The sequence below is a fragment of the Mus musculus genome, chromosome 5, assembly GCF_000001635.26.
Source record: "Mus musculus strain C57BL/6J chromosome 5, GRCm38.p6 C57BL/6J".
NCBI classification, from domain to species: domain Eukaryota; kingdom Metazoa; phylum Chordata; class Mammalia; order Rodentia; family Muridae; genus Mus; species Mus musculus.
Genome location: NC_000071.6, coordinates 150,731,265 through 150,750,515, shown reverse-complemented (window position 1 = coordinate 150,750,515; position 19,251 = coordinate 150,731,265). Strand labels below are relative to the sequence as shown.

Sequence of the window (19,251 nt, the reverse complement as noted above, 5' to 3'; positions counted from 1 at the left end):
TCCCAGGACTTGGGAGGCAGAGGCAGGCGGATTTCTGAGTTCGAGGCCAAAGTGAGTTCCAGGGCTATACAGAGAAACCCTGTCTCCAAAAAAAAAAAAAAAAAAAAAAAAACTGTGAGACATACCCTAATGCTAACCTGTATCACTAAGTTGAGGACAAACAGCAAATAAATTTTCACTCTACTGTACTACAGAATAATTTAAATTAGTACCGTGTTAAGAGTAGGAAGATAGTATTTTCATAATGTGGACCTTTTTAACACCTGGGGGTGGGGAAATAGGTATATCACCTTTCTTGAAATGCCATCAACATGAAAATCTAAAGAGAGAGAGAAATCAAATCCTTAATGATTTCATGCCAAATAGCTCTAGCCAGCTTTAACTGTTGCTATATCTGCTTACTTCACAGGTTGATGACATAACTTTCTAAAAAGAAGAAATAGCCCAGTAGTTTCTTGTGTCCTGGACCTTTAAACAATGCTTACATTAACAAAGTTTCCATGAAACACTGAGTCCCCCCTCCCATCGACTGCAAGAGAAAAAGAGTAGCATGGCGCTGGAGACATACTTCACAGCATTCAAGTCCAGTGTAGCGTACAAGTAATACAAGCACTTCATCCGTTCCGTCGTTTCCAAATTGTGAGGGACCATGTACTGAGCAAAGATCCGCTCAACAAGTAGCCTACAAAAGACAAGACTCATTAAGTGCACTAAGTCTGCATTTAAAATGATAAAAATTGTAACAATCACAAATTCAATAAGCCCCTTCTTTCCATAGTGGAGAAGAGATTTCTTCTAAGAGGATCCAAAGGAAGGACTTAGTTCTATATGTCTATAACAATCCTACACATAGATAACTATAGTAAAATGACTATGGAAATTGTATATCATATACTAAATTTCCATATCTGTACAATAAAATTGAGAAAACTGTATCAGGTCCCTCTTTGAAGATACAAATATTATCAAGTTAAAGCTACAAAGGACCTTTTAGGATCCCTTTGACTTCTCATCACTATGAAACAAGACATGGCTAAACTAAGAGCACAGAGCCAGGAGCTACTTCAGCCGGTCAAGGCTCAAGGCTCCAGCACAATACCCAGGGCAGTTCTCACTCCCTTTGCATCCAGACACCCAGAAACTGGACACAACAGTGTCTTATCAAATCATAACAGAATTCCGTACACTGGTGCCACACACACAAATCTAAAAGCCGTGATTTAATTAATACATACATACATACACATACAAAAACAAAACAAAACAATACAAAACAAAATAAAACCACAGTTCCTAAGATATACCATAAAATTTAAACAGTCTATAGAAGTGGTTCTCAACCTTTGGGTCAAGACCCTTTGGTGGTCAAACAACCATATTGGATATCCTGCATATCAGATATTTACATTACAATTCATAATACTAGCAAAATCAGAGTTATGAAGTAATAAAAGAATTCTATGGTTGGGTCACCACAACATGGGGAACTATATTAAAGGTCACAGCATTAAGAACATTGAAAAGTACTGGTCTAGGCTTCTTTTCAGTGGCTTGCTACAGGCATACAGTTTGGGATACACTAACAATTTGTCAACTTAGATTCCAAACAGAACTTAGGGGCTTACTGAGGACTAACTGGCTTTTATTCATACAAGAGTCATCTACTTTTAGGGAGATAACGTGTATCTTAGAAATTTATAAACTGTTTTTAGTCTTGAGTGGGAGAGGATTTTTTTAACCTAAAATTTCCAAAAGATTATCAATATGGATTAAGAAACACCCTTTTTATGTTTTTCTATAAAACAAAACTTGAAATTATAACAGCTATATTCCTTTTTAAAAATTTTTTTATTTTTAATTAATTTATTTATTATATGTAAGTACACTGTAGTTGTCTTCAGACACCCAAGAAGAGGGCATGGGATCTCATCACGGATAGCTGTGAGCCATCATGTGGTTGCTGGAATTTGAACTCATGACCTTTGGAAGAGCAGTCGGTGCTCTTAACCACTGAGCCATCTCTCCAGCCCACAGCTATATTCCTATCTTGAGATATTACCCTGTAAAAAGTTAAGCGCATGAAACAAATGAGAAAACTTTACTCATCTAAAAGTTATCTATGTAAACTTCATCTGTGGCTTTGTTGGCAAGAAAACTATGCAATCCATTTACCCTACACTAAAAACAAGAGGTTATTTAAAGCCATAAAGACAATACAAAGAATGTATATAACATCCAGAACTCATGGGAGTATGTGGCCTGACTTACCGGTCGTCGATGCTGTTCTGATAGTATATATGCAGCAGCTTGTCCTTGACCCAGGATATCTGTTTTGCAGCATCTTTGCCAGCTGCTGACTGTAAAGAGTATTTCTTATAAATCTGGGCCAGTCCCATCATGGCTTCTTTACGTACTCTCCACTTCAAACAAAAACATATAAAAGTCATTTTTATAAAATGCTTCTATTACCGCTGGTGGTGGTACATGCCTTTACTCCCAGCACTTGGGAGGCACAGGCAGGAAGAGCTCTTGAGTTTGAGGCCAGACTGGCCTACATAATGAGTTGTAGAACAGCTAGAGCTACACAGAAAAACCCTGTCTTGAAAAAACAAACAAACAAACACAAAATCTTCCACTATGTAAATCAAGAGTAATGTAATAGTTAATCTTTAAGGTGTACATGACTAGATTTAGAATCACCAAGGAATAATAACATCTGCGAAGAATGTTTCCAGGCAAGTTTAACTGAGGAAGGATAACTTATTCTAAACATGGGCAGGACCATCCCAGACTAGGGTCCTTGACTAAAAACAAAAAGCTGGCTGAGCACCAGTATCCAACTCTTCACTTTATACATCCTGCTTTATCTGGCCGGACCTCAGATGTTTTCAACTTAAAAAATCATTATTTGGGAAAGAAAAGATATTTTTAAATGAAGTACAATTAAACTTCAGGTATTGATAATGAACTCTTACGTTAAGCATTAGTATTGTAACCGTTAACTGAAGCACTATGGAGGCAGAAGCAGTGACAATTTTGAAATTTTGGTTTCTTTAAAAAGACAGAAATATTATAAGAATGTGTTTTCATTTTAATCCCAGGTGTGGGGCTATGGGAGCCGCTTCAGGCTGTCCACAGCAGCTGAGGCATAGTTCTGTCACCTGCAACCAGTGTCTTCGATTGTTGGATGTTTGGAATTCTGGGAACTTTTCAGAGGGTATATAAATGTTAGAGCCCTTGGGGGGAGGGGGTGTGGGTAGTGGCTGCTGTTATTCGGGGGGGGGGGGGGGGGGGTTGTTGTGGCGTGTTAGTAGTTGTGCTCAAAGAAGAAATGAAGGGAATGAAATTAGACTCAGGGATTTTGATCTCTCTCTCCCCCTCTATCCTTTTGTCTCTCCTATCCAGAGATACAAGGCTGAATTTGAGGTGGGGGAGGGGAGAAGGGTGGAAAAAAGAAGTCACAAAATAGCAACTCTTTGAGTTCAAGGCTACCCTAGTCAACAGAATTAAGTACTAGAATAGTCAGAGCTACACAGAGAAATTCCTGTCTCGAGAAAAACCTCTGCTGGGTATGGTAGTTCACATCTTCAATCTTAGCACACATGAGGCAGAGACAGGCTTATCTCTTTGAGTTCAGGGCTAGCCTAGAATACAGAGAGAATTCCAAAGTATCCAGGGCATAGCTATACAGAGAGACTCTGTCTCAAAAATAAAATAAAACACACAAAGACAAAACCCTCTGGGAATTATCAACTACTACTCACCCGTTTGTCCAATGTTCGCTCTCTCACAAAATTGAGTAAGTGATCATTGACAAGAAGAATATCCTTTTTAGCAGCTGTTACTATAGACACAATAACATCATGTCTAATAGCTTCCTCAGGATCATGTGACCTCACTTTAAGATACTCTGAAAGGTAAAATCTTCTGATTAAAATGGAAACTTTAATAATTAACATACTGCTTTAAAAGATTGGAAAAGCTGGTCGTTGGTGGTGCACACCTTTAATCCCAGCACTTGGGAGGCAGAGGCAGGAGAATTTCTGAGTTCGAGGCCAGCCAGGACTACAGAGTGAGTTCCAGGACAGTCAGGACTACACAGAGAAATCCTGTCTCGAAAAAAACAAAAATAAATAAATAAAAGATTGGAAAGATCTTTGCAAATCAACAGAGCAAAAGCAAATACTAAATAGAATGCTTAATAGTTCAAAAAAATTAAGAGCAAGGGAAGGGAAGAGGCTAGGAGTGGGGCTACCCCTTCCCTCACAATCTAAATGTCCTCTGCAACTGAAAAGTGAAGCCTGCACTCCCAGGAAGGGAAGCTGTTTCTAACTCAATCAGCTAAAGTACAGTCAGTATCATTTTTTTTATAAAAGAATAAAATAAACAACTCATCTGATGTTCCTGGGAAATAATGGATTATTACCATTTCTATCATATAATTATAGAAGCCCCGAATATGGTTGCTGAAGAAGTAAAGCTAAGACACTGGCTGAGGAGACCCTGCTTTCATGTGGCCCAACTAGCAGAAGCAGAGGTATCGTAATAGAACATAATGAGCTGGACCTAGGCCTCCCTGCTTATATGTAGCATATGTGCAGCATGGTCTTCAACTGGAGGTGGGGGCTGGAGGGTCGCTATCACAAAAGCTATTGCCTGTCCATGGGATATGTTCTTCTACCTGGACTGCCTTGTCTGGCCTCATTAAGAGAGGAAGATCCTAGCCCCTTGGAGATACCCTCTCAGGAAAAGGGGATGGGGGTATGAGGTGAAAGATTAGGAGTGAGGGATGGGGCAGGGGTAGTGAGCAGGACATAAAAGAGAACTTAAAAAAAAAAAAAGAACCACCTAGAAAAAAACTCATCACAGCAAAGCAAATCATAGGAGCTATAGACCCATTTTATTCAGTTAGCACTTTTCAAATGGCTTTTTTGTTTATTGCACATGCATGTACAGGACGTGCGCACAAACACACACACACACACACATCCATACACGTGTTAATAATCATGAGCACATGGCTTTGAATTACTATAATTTCTGAAGAAACAATCTAATAACAAAAAGAAATAAACAAAAGCAAATAAAAAGTTAAAGTTATTGCTAATGTTTTAAAGAGGAAAAAAAATCCCTCCCCACAAAAACTAGATACAAAAAATACTGCATTAATAACATTATAATAACATTATATTATCATATTACAAATACTATATTCATATAGATTAAATTGTATAATATAAAATAAATATTATAAATTATATTATGGATATAACATAAAATGTTGTATTATAAATATACTACAAATAATAGAAAAATAGATGGAGAGAGGAGGACAGGAGAACAAGAAGTCAGAGAAAAAAATGGCATAGACACAATACAACAAACACATGCATATGAAAGAGAGAAAGACAGACAGAAACACAGACATAGAAAGGGGAGCTAGATAATTAACTTTTCAAATGTAAAAGAATAGGCTGGCAAGAAGAAATGAGAACAAAGAAAATCTACAGGATACAAGGGAAAGAAATGAGAACTGCAAAGAAAATATACATAATAAAGACTGAAGTTCAACCCAATCAAAGTCACACACAAGTCCATTGAAATGCTTTATACTGGATAAAGTCACAATCAGCTACACAAGGAGACAAACATGAGATGGCTACAAAAATCATGAAAACTATGCAGACCATAGATAACTATGTTCTGTAGAACCAGAGAACAGCCTGCAAGGGTTCTGGCTGTAATTACCTGTTCTTTACTTTTTAATTTCATAAGAATGCAAATGCTAACATTCGTGCAGAAGATAAATCATAGCTGTTATATTAACCTTCATTTTATGAACTATTTCATAATTTAAAAAATAAACATTACTTCAAAAACTGGAAGTGAAAAGCTTATAACAGATTTTAAGTTCTTAATTAATTATGATTAACTTTGTTTACAGTTAGATGAGTTAAGTTCATAAAGTATCAGAGCATTAGTGTTAATCTTCAATATCAAGACTGATTAAGATTCAAGTATGTTAAAATGTGCACAGTAGTGCTTAAACAAAATAACTACCTTAGTTCATGAAATTACTTGTAAAGAACTGTTTCCAGTATGCATAGGAATTACACATTAAAAATCCTATCTTCAAAAGCAAGTTCCACAATAATGAGTAAGGAGAAAAGACAGCTATCAGAAACACCTGAAAGAAAGGTTTTCCCTATAAAGTTTTCTTCTCCCACTGAAGAGCATCCAAAAATATGTGTTATTACCTGTTAAATCCTTTGCTAAATCAGGATGGTTCATGAGGCAGTGGCTGGCAAATTTCACACATTCCAGGCGTATTGGTACATGGATATCATTAAACCTAATAAAAAATTTTAAAAAGAGTACTCTTTAATATAACCAAAATTGATGAATTTAATCTATACTCAAGTTTGTATTTATGTCGATTATTACCGAATATAGAAGAAATATATATATATATATATATATATATATATATATATATATATATAGGGCCTGGGAAGATTAGTAAAGGCTTGGTAAAAGATTTGAGTTTAATTCTCAGCATCTTCAGAAAAAGATGAGTGTGGTGGTACACACTAATGACCCATATCAAACGGAAGCACTGTCCAGCAGGCCAGCCCAATAATCCCCAAGTTCAGTACTGCTAGGTAACAATCAGGGGAGAGATGGTAGCCTCTGTAAGATGACACCCAAGTTAAACATCTGGCCTCTATGAGCACAAGTACAAACCCACAGGTACACTCCCTTGCATGCAGATAAACACATAGTGGGACAAGACCTTTTTAATAGTTGTGGGACATACTACCAAAAAACTAGGGTCATCTCTATTTAGATTCTGTTAGGACTGTAAAATTCTGAGGAACCTGGTTTTTTCCATTGGACTAATAATGACAAATGTGTAGGGGTGGTTCTGATGCTAAGATCCTATTCCCCAATTGGTTCTTGATCTATCAGTAAAGAAACCACTGCTGGGTGGAAGGGACACGTGGGACTTCTGGGTCCTGAGAGGTAGGCAGAGAGCAGCAAGGAGAGGAGAGACAGGGTTTGCCAGGCTTCAGAGAGAGAAAAACTGAGCAGCTGTGTGAGGTCTCCAGAGGAGCGGCCTGTTTAGCAGGAACGAGATATAACTTAAGAACTAAAGTTTAGGGCAAGTGGAGAGGTGTGTTGATAAGAGTATTGATAAGGGCACGATTTGCCAGGTGGAAGGTAGTAGCACCCAGCAATTGTGTCAGAAGGCAAGCTGAAAATGAGCAACCTGTATGTGTGTCTTTTAGCCATGGATTCAAGGAAAGCTAGGTGGTGGGTGTTAGCTCGGCCCATTCCTGAAGCTTAGGTGGGGTAGCAAACACTGCATACAACACAAATGTTTCCCCATAAATACTGTATATCACATATGTCTGTTCAGTATATACGTATGTTTGTATGTGTTATATATTTTACAAATTATATATATGTATGTGTATGCATGTTTATATTTCAAAGAAACATTTAAATTTCATATCATCTCTGAAAAGAAATTTCCTTTAAGTGTTTTTGGTTAATTCTAGAACATAAACTAACATATGGCAAACCTTTTACTATATTAGTTTATATCGTGATTCTAAATTGTATCCAAAAATTGTTCTTATTCAATTAACCATAATTATCTCGTATCCAACTAATAACAAGGCCATCCTTATACTCTATGCTCAATTTATTTATCTATATAAAAGCTAAGCCTATATATATAAGTATATACTCATATAGTACTTTCCTGCGACTTAGGTACTCCTCATCTTTTTATTTTGATGTCAATTAGCAGGTACTTTTACTCCTACACCTGAGAAATTGACAGTCAGAGTTTGACACATGATTGCTTTGGGCAATAGGATTCAATTTTCTTAGCAAGATTATCTGATAGTGTTGGGACCCATTTTTGCCCTAGTTAGTGCCATGAGGACAAACCTGAGCCTGGCTCCAATTTCTATGGCCTTGTAGGAGAGCCTAAGCCTGGCTCAAGTTTTGAGACCTGTCTCAGTCACTTCTGTATTGGGATGACTCACCAATACCTGTTTGGCCTTCCTCTGGCCTACCTTTGCTGATGTAGAGCTTTGCCATTGGTCCTGTCAGTCACCCCATACCCCCTGTCACCCTTCCCCGCCTCCTACGTCATCTTATCCCACCAAAAAATCCCCCTCCCTATGTTCCGAACTTATATAAGCAAGAGGTTGATGCCATAAAGTTGAGTTCCTGCTTTGATAGACTCCTGGCCTGGGAGTGTTTGTTTTGGGCCGTTGACACTCGCCATCCTGCTCAGCCCCAGAGAGCCCCCAGTGGGACCAGGACCTCTCTCCTTTTGCCTGGACCTGCCAGCAAGGAGCCGACACAATAGCACTGTATTCCTCCATTAGCATGCACATGACTTCTAATTGTCCCTTAATTATTAATGTCCAAAAACTATACACAGCAGCTCAAAGAACGCATAATCAAAAGAAACAATATCTAGTCCGACTAGATAGCTCAGCAGGTAAAAACACCTGTGAACCCGACAGCATAATTCAATCCTAGAATCCAGGAAAGCACAAGATGAAGCTCAGCAGCAACAGAACTGCCAAGCATGCACAAGACCCTGGTTCAGCCTGCAGCACCCATAGCACCCCTCAAACAGCATGCTTTTAAAGAAACACATCTTCAAATCAGCAGTAGCACTTAAGATGCTCTTATCATGAAAAAATATTTGCTCCAATGAAATACAACACTCTCCTAAGGCCCCTGTAAGGACTGTTTCGAATCCAGGTCTCCAAGATTGCAACAATCATCATTTCTCAAATAAGCATATAACTTATGATTATAAAAAAAATACATCTGTTAAAATATTTTTAGCTCCCCAAGCCTGGTGGGGGATTTTGCTTTTGTGGTTTTGATTGAGACAGGCTCTCACTGTGTAATCTTGGTGAACCTGGAACTCACTATGTAGGCGAGGCTGGTGACCCTAGCACAGGGATTAAAGATGTGCATCACCACAACAGATTTAGAGGACTCTTCTTTGTTTTTCCCTATTGTGGTGGTGAAAATCAAAACCTGAGCCTTATACATTCTAGGTTAGAGTTCTACCATGGACCTCCATTTCCAGTCCAAATTAAGTGATTTTTATTACTGTGAGAGTTTTTATGTTGCTAAATTAAAAGTAGGAGCTACAGTGGAACAGAAACGTGATATATGCTTACAATAGGATTTTCTGAGCAAGCATTTTAATTGGATTGCTTGGCAAATCAAATTCCTAGTCTGAAAATAAAGCAAGAACCTACACAACCATATCAGTGTACGTACACACACACACAAAGCATCCATGTCTGATTCTACCCGCTAGTAATTCAATGCCATCCTGAAGATCTACTCTGTGAAATTTGCACAACAAATCTTAAGATGCATCCCTTTCATTCAGCCACATACAATTTCTTAATTAAGTAAAAATGAACTTGAAACTGAGTGGCATTAGCTTAAACTGCTTAAATCTTTTCTTATTGTCAAAAAAATCTTGAAATCAAAAACAAAATGCACTAAAATCAAAGCTGTGAATTCTGATTGAAAATTTAAATATCAACAATAAGTAAAAAAGCATATATCCCCACAAAATTAGAAAAATTAGACAGACTATCTGGGCATGGTATTGTTCATCTCTAATCTCAGCACTCCCCGGGCAGAGGCAAATTGATCTCTGAGTTTGAGACCAGCCTGGTCTACAATGAGATCCCTGTTCTCCAAAAGAGAAGAGAAGAGAGGAGAGGAGGGGAGGGGGGGGAGGGGGGGAGGGGAGGGGGACAGGAGGGGAGGGGGACAGGAGGGGAGGGGAGAGGGGGACGGGAGGGGAGGGGAGGGGGAAGGGAGGGGAGGGGGAGAGGGAAAGAAAGAAAGAAAGAAAGAAAGAAAGAAAGAAAGAAAGAAAGAAAGAGAGAGAAAGAGAGAAAAGAAAAGTTACACTAAAAGATGAGATTTATTAAAACTACTGATACTCATCAAAAAAGGGGGGGTAATAATAGCAATGCAAATACTGAAACACAAAGAAAATAGGATTGAAGTCTTAAATCCTGTGTCTTTGTTAATGACTGCTTTTTGTTCTGAGCACAATTTGAAAGAATAAAATCCTTCCTCATCAGGGTCAAAGTCGTTTCAGCTGGGATATCTACAGTGCTTTAGTATTTTTAAGGTCAAAGAGCTCTTTAGTAAAAGTAACGAACCTTTCCCACAGACAAGCAAAAAATATAAGCACACTAAGCATTTCAGGAGCTTCATGGGCCACACAAAGAACTGAAACCATCCTCCTCTAAGAAACACAAACGCTGTGTTTGATGGTACATGCTTAAAACCCAGGCAGAGAACCACCAAAGCCTCTGGAGAGGAGGCAAGGGGGGGGACAGGGAAGGCATGGTGCACCAGGCTGGTGTACAGGCTCTAGACACCTGCCTGCCTCTGCTCGGGAGTGCTAGAATTAACTATGAGTGAGCACCACCTCCTTCACCTACATCATCTGTTGTTAACTTCATTAGTGCCCTTATCCATCCAATACCTCCAAATAATCTAATTAGATAATAGCTTTAGGGGGAGAAACTGTATCACTTCAAGCTGCACTTTCAGTTATAATTATTGCTTTCATTATCATCTTATAGATGTGACAAGAACTATGAGATAGCTTTTAAAATGCACCACTTTTCAAAAATCACCAAAGACAAAATAAAATGAAAGACTATTCATTAACAACATTAAAAACTACAAAATAGAAAATCTTTATTTATTTGTTTTTCCCCTTCCTGTCTCCCGCTTGCTCCGGCCCATGGGTATTTTGTTTCCCATCACAGATGGTTGTGAGCCACCATGTGGTTACTGGGATTTGAACTCATGACCTCTAGAAGAGCAGTCAATGCTCTTAACCTCTGAGCCATCTCTCCAACCCTACTTATTTATTTTAAAATCAGGGTTTCATGTGATCCAGACTGTTGCCAAGCAAGGCCTTACGCTTCTGATTCTCCTATCTCACTACACTCGGCTCATGTGGCGTTGGCACTCTACCAAATGAGTTATATCCCCAGCCTGAAAACCCGTCATTCTTACGACTTTTGAGAACATAGCTTTAATGTGTAACACATTTTATAAAATAGAAACAGATATAAACATGCATTTCTTACAAACAGAAAAATCAAACTGTACCTGCCCAGGTAGCACTGCCAGAGGGGTTTGTTCTGAGAAGCCAATTCTGAATCCTTTGCCCCAAACATTTTCGCCAGTAGTTTAACAACCTGGAGGCGTTCTTCATTATCATTGCTCTAAAACAAACAAAACAACAACAACAACAAGACAATTTCTTTAAACTTGCAAGTAAACACTCAGAACATGACCTATTCCTAGGATTTCTCAGACCCTTCTGAATCCAGAGTAGTAAAGTCTAACAAACAAGATAAAATGTTATAATAAATACTTTAATATCTCAAGTTATGCAGTACTGTGATGCGAAAATGTCTCCATGTTCCTAGTAAATATTAAAAGGCCCTTCTACAATTCAGGTTAATTTCAACTCAGAGTATATTTAAAAACCTACTCAGGATTCCTGAAAAGATATGTTTTTTTAAGTCCAGACCCTGAAAGAAGTGAGACCTATGGTAGACAGAGAGCTCTATGTGTCTGTAGCACGAGTGAGTTTCCGTAACCATCAGACTCCTAGAGGAAGTTCAACAGTGTGAGGAGCACCGAGTGTGCAGCAAGCACAGCCCTGCGCTTTTCCCTGTCTGACAGGCACCCTGAAGATGGAAACACTTTCAGTGTTGACTTTCTTACCACCAAATGACACAATGATTAAATGAACAACCAACTCAAATGCTAGACTTCCAGACAGTGCAACCATCAGGTCTATCCAACAGAGCCAAGTTCAAGGTGCTACAGATGTCACTATACAGATGTTTCTTAGGTTGGAAAGTAGTGCCTCAGGCTTGCAGTCTCTGAATATAACCTAACTGCAGGCAACTTGTTTCTTTACTCCACAAATGAAAATTATGAAAGAGCCAGATGACTTATATTCTGTGCCTTCTAACTGTGCTGTGTGTGCTTCATGAGGATACCTAGCTCCTTCTTAGTTAGGTCTGTGTGCTTCTTCATAGGTCTTCTTTTGAGTACTGTCTGCATCCCATCTGATTCTCACTGCATCTACTCTGTAGTGGGTTGGCCTGAGGCTGCTTGAATTCTCATGTTAATGTGATGCCAAGTGAACCTCCTCCCCATTTTAACTGGGCAGTGGAGGGGTAGTTCTGGAGGCTCCAGAGCAGATGGCAGGTAGAGAGGGAGGAGAGGAAAAAGATGGAGGGAGAGGAAGCTGCCTTGGACCAGAAAATTGTGGCCAGGAGAAACAAACAGCAAGTAACAAGGGCCCTTATAGCTGGGGAATAAGTTAGTATCTGCCCAATCTAGGCATATGGTTACAATGAACATTTCTGGGTTGTCTTTTGTAAGGGTTTATGAGAATTGTGAAATCCAGCAACGCTAGTCTCTTAAGAGAGCTTAGTTTACCCTCTTCCTCCCACACTACACAGTAAGTTGGCTGGAAGCAGGGATGATAGTATTCTTTTTTTTTTTTTTTTTTTTTTGGTTTTTCGAGACTGTAGCCCTCGATGTCCTGGAATTCACTCTGCAGACCAGGCTGGCTTCAAATTCAAAAATCCGCCTGCCTCTGCCTCCCAAGTGCTAGGACTAAAGGTGTGCACCACCACTGCCTAGCTAGTTTACTTATTTTTATATTCCTCATAGTGTGTAGGAAAATGCAATTAGGACTTACGAGAGGAAAAACAAATTAACTAACAAGTAATGTTAGAAATGTTGATTTGTCAGTGTATACACACACACACACACACACACACACACACACACACACACACACCCCTCTAGCCTCAGCATTCAAAAAGCAGAGACAGGCAGATCTCTGTCAGTTTGAAGCCAGTCTGATCTACAGAGTGAGCTCCAGGACAGCAAGGACTACACAGAGAAACCCTGTCTTGAAAAACAGAAGGGAGCTGGGCATGGTGGCACACACCTTTAATCCCAGCACTTGGGAGGCACAGGCAGGCGGATTGCTGAGTTCGAGGCCAGCCTGGTCTACAAAGTGAGTCCCAGGACAGCCAGGGCTATACAGAGAAACCCTGTCTCGAAAAACCAAAAAAAAAAAAAGAAAAAAGAAAAGAAAAGAAAAACAGAAGGGGGGAATGGGGAGGGAGGGAGGGAAGATAAATGTTGATAGTCTTGCCTCACCACAATTACTAACCATATTTGAAAGAAGATAAGAAGGCCAGTTAATCAAAGGGGTCACATAAGAAATACATGAAAAAAAAGTACTCTACTAAAATAAGTTACCCACTATTTAGTATGCTACCAATACAAACTACTTGTTTTATTTTGTTCTTTTCAAGTGATAGAAAAAATTTTTTAGAAGTAAGAAAAATGATACAAGAAAATCATTTAACTTTTCAGGATTCTTTACTGGAATCCATCAAAAACTAGTAATTATAACTAGCTGGCTTTAATCTTGTAATGATTTGGGGAAGAAATTATACTCCCTAATTCTTCAAATGAAACTCAATTTATAGCATCATTTAATGTCAAAGGAATAGAGACATGCTAAAAAAAATTAACAGATGTTTCACTACTGAAAGGAAACTTAAAGCACAGACAGCTATGTAACACAAAAAAGAAAACATATCACAGTATAGATGAGTTCTAGACTACTTTTAATGCCCAATTAAAAAGTCACAGAGACTGCTAAAAAATGTGCTTTGAAAATAAGAAGCTAAATGCTCACCTCACCCCAAGCATTGTCGGGGAAGCATGCAGAGGACAATGCCCTCCTGCTGGTCATGTTTTAAGTGAAATTCACTAATGAGATGTCAACTTTTACCTTGGTAGGTATCTCTCCAAGCACGAGAGACCCAGAGATAGGCAGCAGCAACAACAACAACATTCTTTCTCATGTTGGATTCAGTAAACTAACTTTAAGAATAAAAGCCAACAAGCAATGCTCTTCATTGAATTCATTGACACAGTTGTAATAGTTTTACAATAGTTACCTTTAATTTAAACTCAAGCTGGGGCAGAACAGAAAGCAGCAAATGGCTGTCAATGTTGTAGAGTTCCAAGATCAAATCAAAGACATGCTCAGACAAATCACTGATAGATGTTTTCCCAAGCATCAGAACCTGGTTAAAAAACTGTTAAGAAGAAAATCTAGCATTAAAAGAAATGCCATAGATAAGCTGTCAAGTTTTGATTATTATTTTATTAAAATTTTTCTTATTATAAATGAAGTCAAACAAGCAACACAGAAACATTTTCCATCTGGGAAACCACTATCAGATCATCTATATTGATTCACTAATGATCAATATCAGCAAACACCCTTACCATCCAAATGTTTTATTCCTCCACTAAAATACTCAACTATATTCTGACTGATACTGGTGTCAACTCAAATGCTAAAATATTACTTCTGGGGCTATCCTTGAAGAAGCTTTTAGAAAAGACGTGAATCCACAGTGTCCGTGGGGGAAGCATCTGCAAAGGCAGAACGGAGGTGGCTCCTCCTTCCTTTCTGGAAACAAGGTGCCCCTTCCTCCCCTGACCTCGGACATCACAACTCTAGGTTCTCCAGGCTCTGGGTACAAAGATTTGCACAAGCAACCACCATCTGTGTTCTCCAGCCTTGGATGTGGACTGAGAGTTAAGCAATCAGCTTCCCTGACTCTCCAGCTTGCAGTCTATCATAGGGCTTTGTCAGTCTTCATAATAGCATGAGCCAACTGGAGTAAATTTCCTCATAAACATGAATGCATACACATATACATACTCTTATACGTTATCAGTTCTTCTCTTAAGAACCCTGAGATGATGATTTTAATCACCTCATTAGATTTTTTTTAATCTTTTTTTTTAATTAGGTATTTTCTTCATTTACATTTCCAATGCTATCCCAAAAGTCCCCCATACCCTCCTCCCCACTCCCCTACCCACCCACTCCCACTTCTTGGCCCTGGCGTTCCCCTGTACTGGGGCATATAAAGTTTACAAGTCCAAGGGGCCTCTCTTTCCAGTGATGGCCGACTAGGCCATCTTCTGATACATATGCAGCTAGAGACACGAGCTCTGGGGGGTACTGGTTAGTTCATATTGTTGTTCCACATATAGGGTTGCAGACCCCTTTAGCTCCTTGGGTACTTTCTCTAGCTCCTCCATTGCAGGCCCTGTGATCCATCAAATAGCTGACTGTGAGCATCCACTTCTGTGTTTGCTAGGCCCCAGCATAGCCTCACAAGAGACAGCTATATCTGGGTCAGTGGACACCCCCAAGGTCCTTAGAGGACTCTCCACTCGATCTTAGGACCTCTGATGAGTGGAACACAACTTCTGTTCCAATCCAATCACCCGGGACCTGAGACAGCATTAGGGAAGCAGAAAACCCAGCCTGACAAGGGTCACAAGTCCCTTCCGGTCGGCACCAGCACCAGTTCACCTGGGCGCAGAGTCGGTGGACACCCCCAAGGACCCTAGAGGACAGCTTCTGAGGCAGACCCCGTTTCCGGCTCCAGACATCCGGGCACCTTCCCTGCCAGAGGAGAGGTGTTCACCCTGCCCGGGAGGGCTTTGCCAGAGCACCTGGGGGAGCCATCTTGGTTCCCGGATCCCTCCGAGACTAGTCTGCGCAGGTGAGAGTGTGGACTACAGAAGCTAACAGCTTCTGTGACAGGCTGAAGCGACACAGCTTCTGGGACAGGTCCTGTTTCGGGGCCCTCATCTTCTGCCAGGAGGCAGGTCCGAATGCCAGATATCCGTGCACCTTCCCTGTAAGAGGAGAGCTTGCCTGCAGAGTGCTCTGACCAAGGAGAGATCTAGTCAACCAGGTCTGCTGATAGAGGCTAACAGAATCACGAGAGGAACAATCTCTAACCAGAGACACACCCAAACACACCCCAACACACTCAAAAAGCTAGACCTGAATTTAAAAACATTATCTCATGATGATGGTAGAGGACATCAAGAAGGACTTTAATAACTCACTTAAAGAAATACAGGAGTACACAGCTAAAGAGTTACAAGTCCTTAAAGAAAAACAGGAAAACACAACCAAACAGGTAGAAGTCCTTAAAGAAAAACAGGAAAACACATCCAAACAGGTGATGGAAATTAACAAAACAATACTAGACCTAAAAAAGGAAGTAGACACAATAAAGAAAACCCAAAGTGAGGCAATGCTGGAGATAGAAACCCTAGGAAAAAAATCTGGAACCATAGATGCGAGCAACAGCAACAGAATACAAGAGATGGAAGAGAGAATCTTAGATAAATTTCTTAATGACAAGAGATCATATCTTGTTTACATTAGCATAAAGGAAATTACAACATTTAAAATAAAGCTTTCTTAACCTTCAGGGTATTGCTTAACTAGGTTTCAACTGCATAGCTTTATATTTTTAATATAAAATGTCTTTCTAGTCCTTTTCATCTCCCTTTATACTATGATAAACAATGTATAAATTTACAAAGTTTGCAACAATAATTAAAACCCAACCAAGTGTTGGCAGTGGCTTTTAATTTCCAAGCCACACCACTCATCATGTTACAACTTAAGTGAGTAAAAATCCCAGGGAAAATGACCAAGCTCCTTCCTATGCAAAATCTTTAAAAAATGGATCCAGGTGTGGTGGTGCATGTCTTTAGTCCCAAAACTGTCTCTGAAGGAGACAGTAGCAGAGGGAGGCAGATCCCCATGAGTTCAAGGCCAGCCTGGCCCACAGAGAAAGTACCAGGCAAGAGAGGATACACAGGGAAGCTCTGTCTCAAAAAATTTAAAATAAAATTTTAAAAACTCCTAAAAATGTATAAAATTAACCCAGAATATATATCACACATTCTTAGCAGCCTCCTATGTCTCCTTGGAGATAGATTTAAGGATTCAGGCAGGTGCTCTGACTGCCTCTAGAGGTTAACATGTAATTTGTTTCTCTTGTATTCTAAAGGTACAAAGACTGAGACCTCATTCTTCCTTTGGCTTACTTCTAGCTCCTGGCTTTAAAAATAAAGACTATGAACACTGTGAACTACCTAGCCAAAAAATGAGGACCACTGAGGAAGAAAGGAGATGATGATCAAATCCCTGCATGAAATTCCCTGTCGTGGCTTGAGTAAGAATGGCCCCATAGGTTCTTGCATGTGTGTGTGTATACACACACACACACACACACACACACACACACACACAGAGCGCCAAGGAAGGAAACCTTCTTGAGAGAATTAGAGAGATCAGGAACTGTGGTCTTGTTGGAGGAAGTGTGTCACTGGGGGTAGACTCTGAGGTTTCAAAAGCCCAAGCCAAGCCCAGTGTATCCCTCTGCTGCTGATGAAAATGTTGCTCTCAGCTACTTCTCCAGCATCATGCTTGCTACCATGTTCTCACCATGCTAAGAATGAACTAAACCTCGGAAACTGTAAGCAAGCTCCCAATTAAATGTTTTGGGGTTGTTTTTTTTTTTTTTTTTTTTTTTTTAAATACAGGTTGCCTTGGCTAATGTCTCTTCAAAGAAATCTAATAGTGACTTAGACAATCCAGAGAATGAAAACTTTTTTTTTTTTTTTTTTTTTTTTTTGGAGACAGGGTTTCTCTGTGTAGCCCTGGCTGTCCTGAAACTCACTTTGTAGACCAGGCTGGCCTCGAACTCAGAAATCTGCCTGCCTCTGCCTCCCGAGTACTGGGATTAAAGGCGTGTGCCACCACGCCCAGCAACATTTTTTAAAAAGAAAAAATTTCCCTTCTTTATTTATTATACTAAAACAACTTGATTTTTTTCTAGTCGACAATTTTTTAGAAAAGAAATGTCAAGATATCAAGATGTTAAATTCTAGTTCAAGTTGAAATGTGTCTTTAAAATTTGTACTTATAAATGTTTTCCCCTTTATAAAACAATAGTAAGGAGACTGGAGAGATGGCCAAGTGATTAAGAGCATGCTTGGCCCACAGGAAGTGGCACTATTAGGAGGTGAGGTCTTGTTGGAGGTAGTCACTGTGGGGTGGCTTTGAGGTCTTATGCTCAAGCCCCATCCAGTGTGGAAGAGACCCTACTTCTGGCTGACTGCAGAAGACAGTCTTCTCCTGGCTGCCTTCAAATCAAGATGTAGAACTCTCCGCTCCTCTAACATCATGTCTGCCTGCACGCTGCCATGCCTCCCACTGTGTGTGCACGTGCGCATGTGCGTGTGTGAATATGAGAGAGGAAATGAGGAAACAAGAGGGTAATCAGAGAGTCTAGGCTGAACTACACTCACACACCATGAGAGCAGAAGACTATTTGGAGGGAATTTCTGGGAAGAGTCAAAGGCTGTGAAGGACAGATGAAGAAGTATAGTGAGGAGTATTACTATGAAGAAGGCACAGGAATGTATGAAAATGTTATAATGGAACCCATTATTTTTCACAATAACTAAAAATGATTTTTTTTAAAAAGCAAAAGAAACTGTAAAAGAAAAGATTAGAAGTTCACTGAACATCTCCGGAAAAATGGTGACCAAATGAGTCTGACACAGTGCCAGCACACTGTTTAATATATAATCTTTAAAAATGTTTAATATATAATCTTTAAAAATGAATAAATAGGTAACAGCACACTGTTTAATATATAATCTTTAAAAATGAATAAATAGGTAACAGTTACTCTTATAAAAATATAAAACAACTAAGACTTCCATAATATATTAGAATTTAATAGAAGCAAAATGTAAGTTTGACTAAGAGTCTCTTCCAAAAATACCAAAAAATGTTTGAAAATGGGTAAGTTAAAAATCATCAGCACTTATATCAGCATGAGAGCAGTAAAAGTACTTGTAAGCCTAAATGAAAACCTAGTTAAACATAATTACAAAAACCATTTCATTTAAGTAACATTTCTTTTCTTCCAAGGACTGATCCCAGTTTACATATGCAAAAACAAAGACTCATTAAGATTAAGCAACATAAAGATTTTTTTATTTGTTACAACAAGGATCTTTTTAGTTCAACATGGTAATTTTGAACTATACTCTAATATGTGTTACTAAAAAGATCTGATAAAAATATTACTAAAAAGTAATAAATTTAAGAAATTTCTGAATCGTTACTGTGTATGTTTTCTCTTCTAAGTTCTCTTTTAGGAACTGTCTTGGAGGGAGGGACAAGAGCAATTCCCAATGACTTCATTA

The 19,251-nt window shown here is 39.2% G+C and overlaps 1 protein-coding gene across 7 annotated transcripts in view; it reads right to left on the bottom strand.

The window, feature by feature from the left end:
• Pds5b (PDS5 cohesin associated factor B) overlaps window positions 1-19,251 on the bottom strand; it is a 136,957-nt gene that overhangs the window by 60,154 nt on the left and 57,552 nt on the right. For all 7 annotated transcript variants that reach the window (XM_006504901.2, XM_006504903.2, XM_006504904.2 and 4 more), the window contains 6 exons: window positions 14,097-14,237; window positions 11,200-11,315; window positions 6,258-6,352; window positions 3,765-3,910; window positions 2,269-2,420; window positions 569-682 (listed from right to left, as the gene is read on the bottom strand). In XM_006504901.2, coding sequence (XP_006504964.1) covers window positions 569-682; window positions 2,269-2,420; window positions 3,765-3,910; window positions 6,258-6,352; window positions 11,200-11,315; window positions 14,097-14,237 — 764 coding nt within the window. The remainder of the gene's footprint in view (window positions 1-568; window positions 683-2,268; window positions 2,421-3,764; window positions 3,911-6,257; window positions 6,353-11,199; window positions 11,316-14,096; window positions 14,238-19,251) is intronic.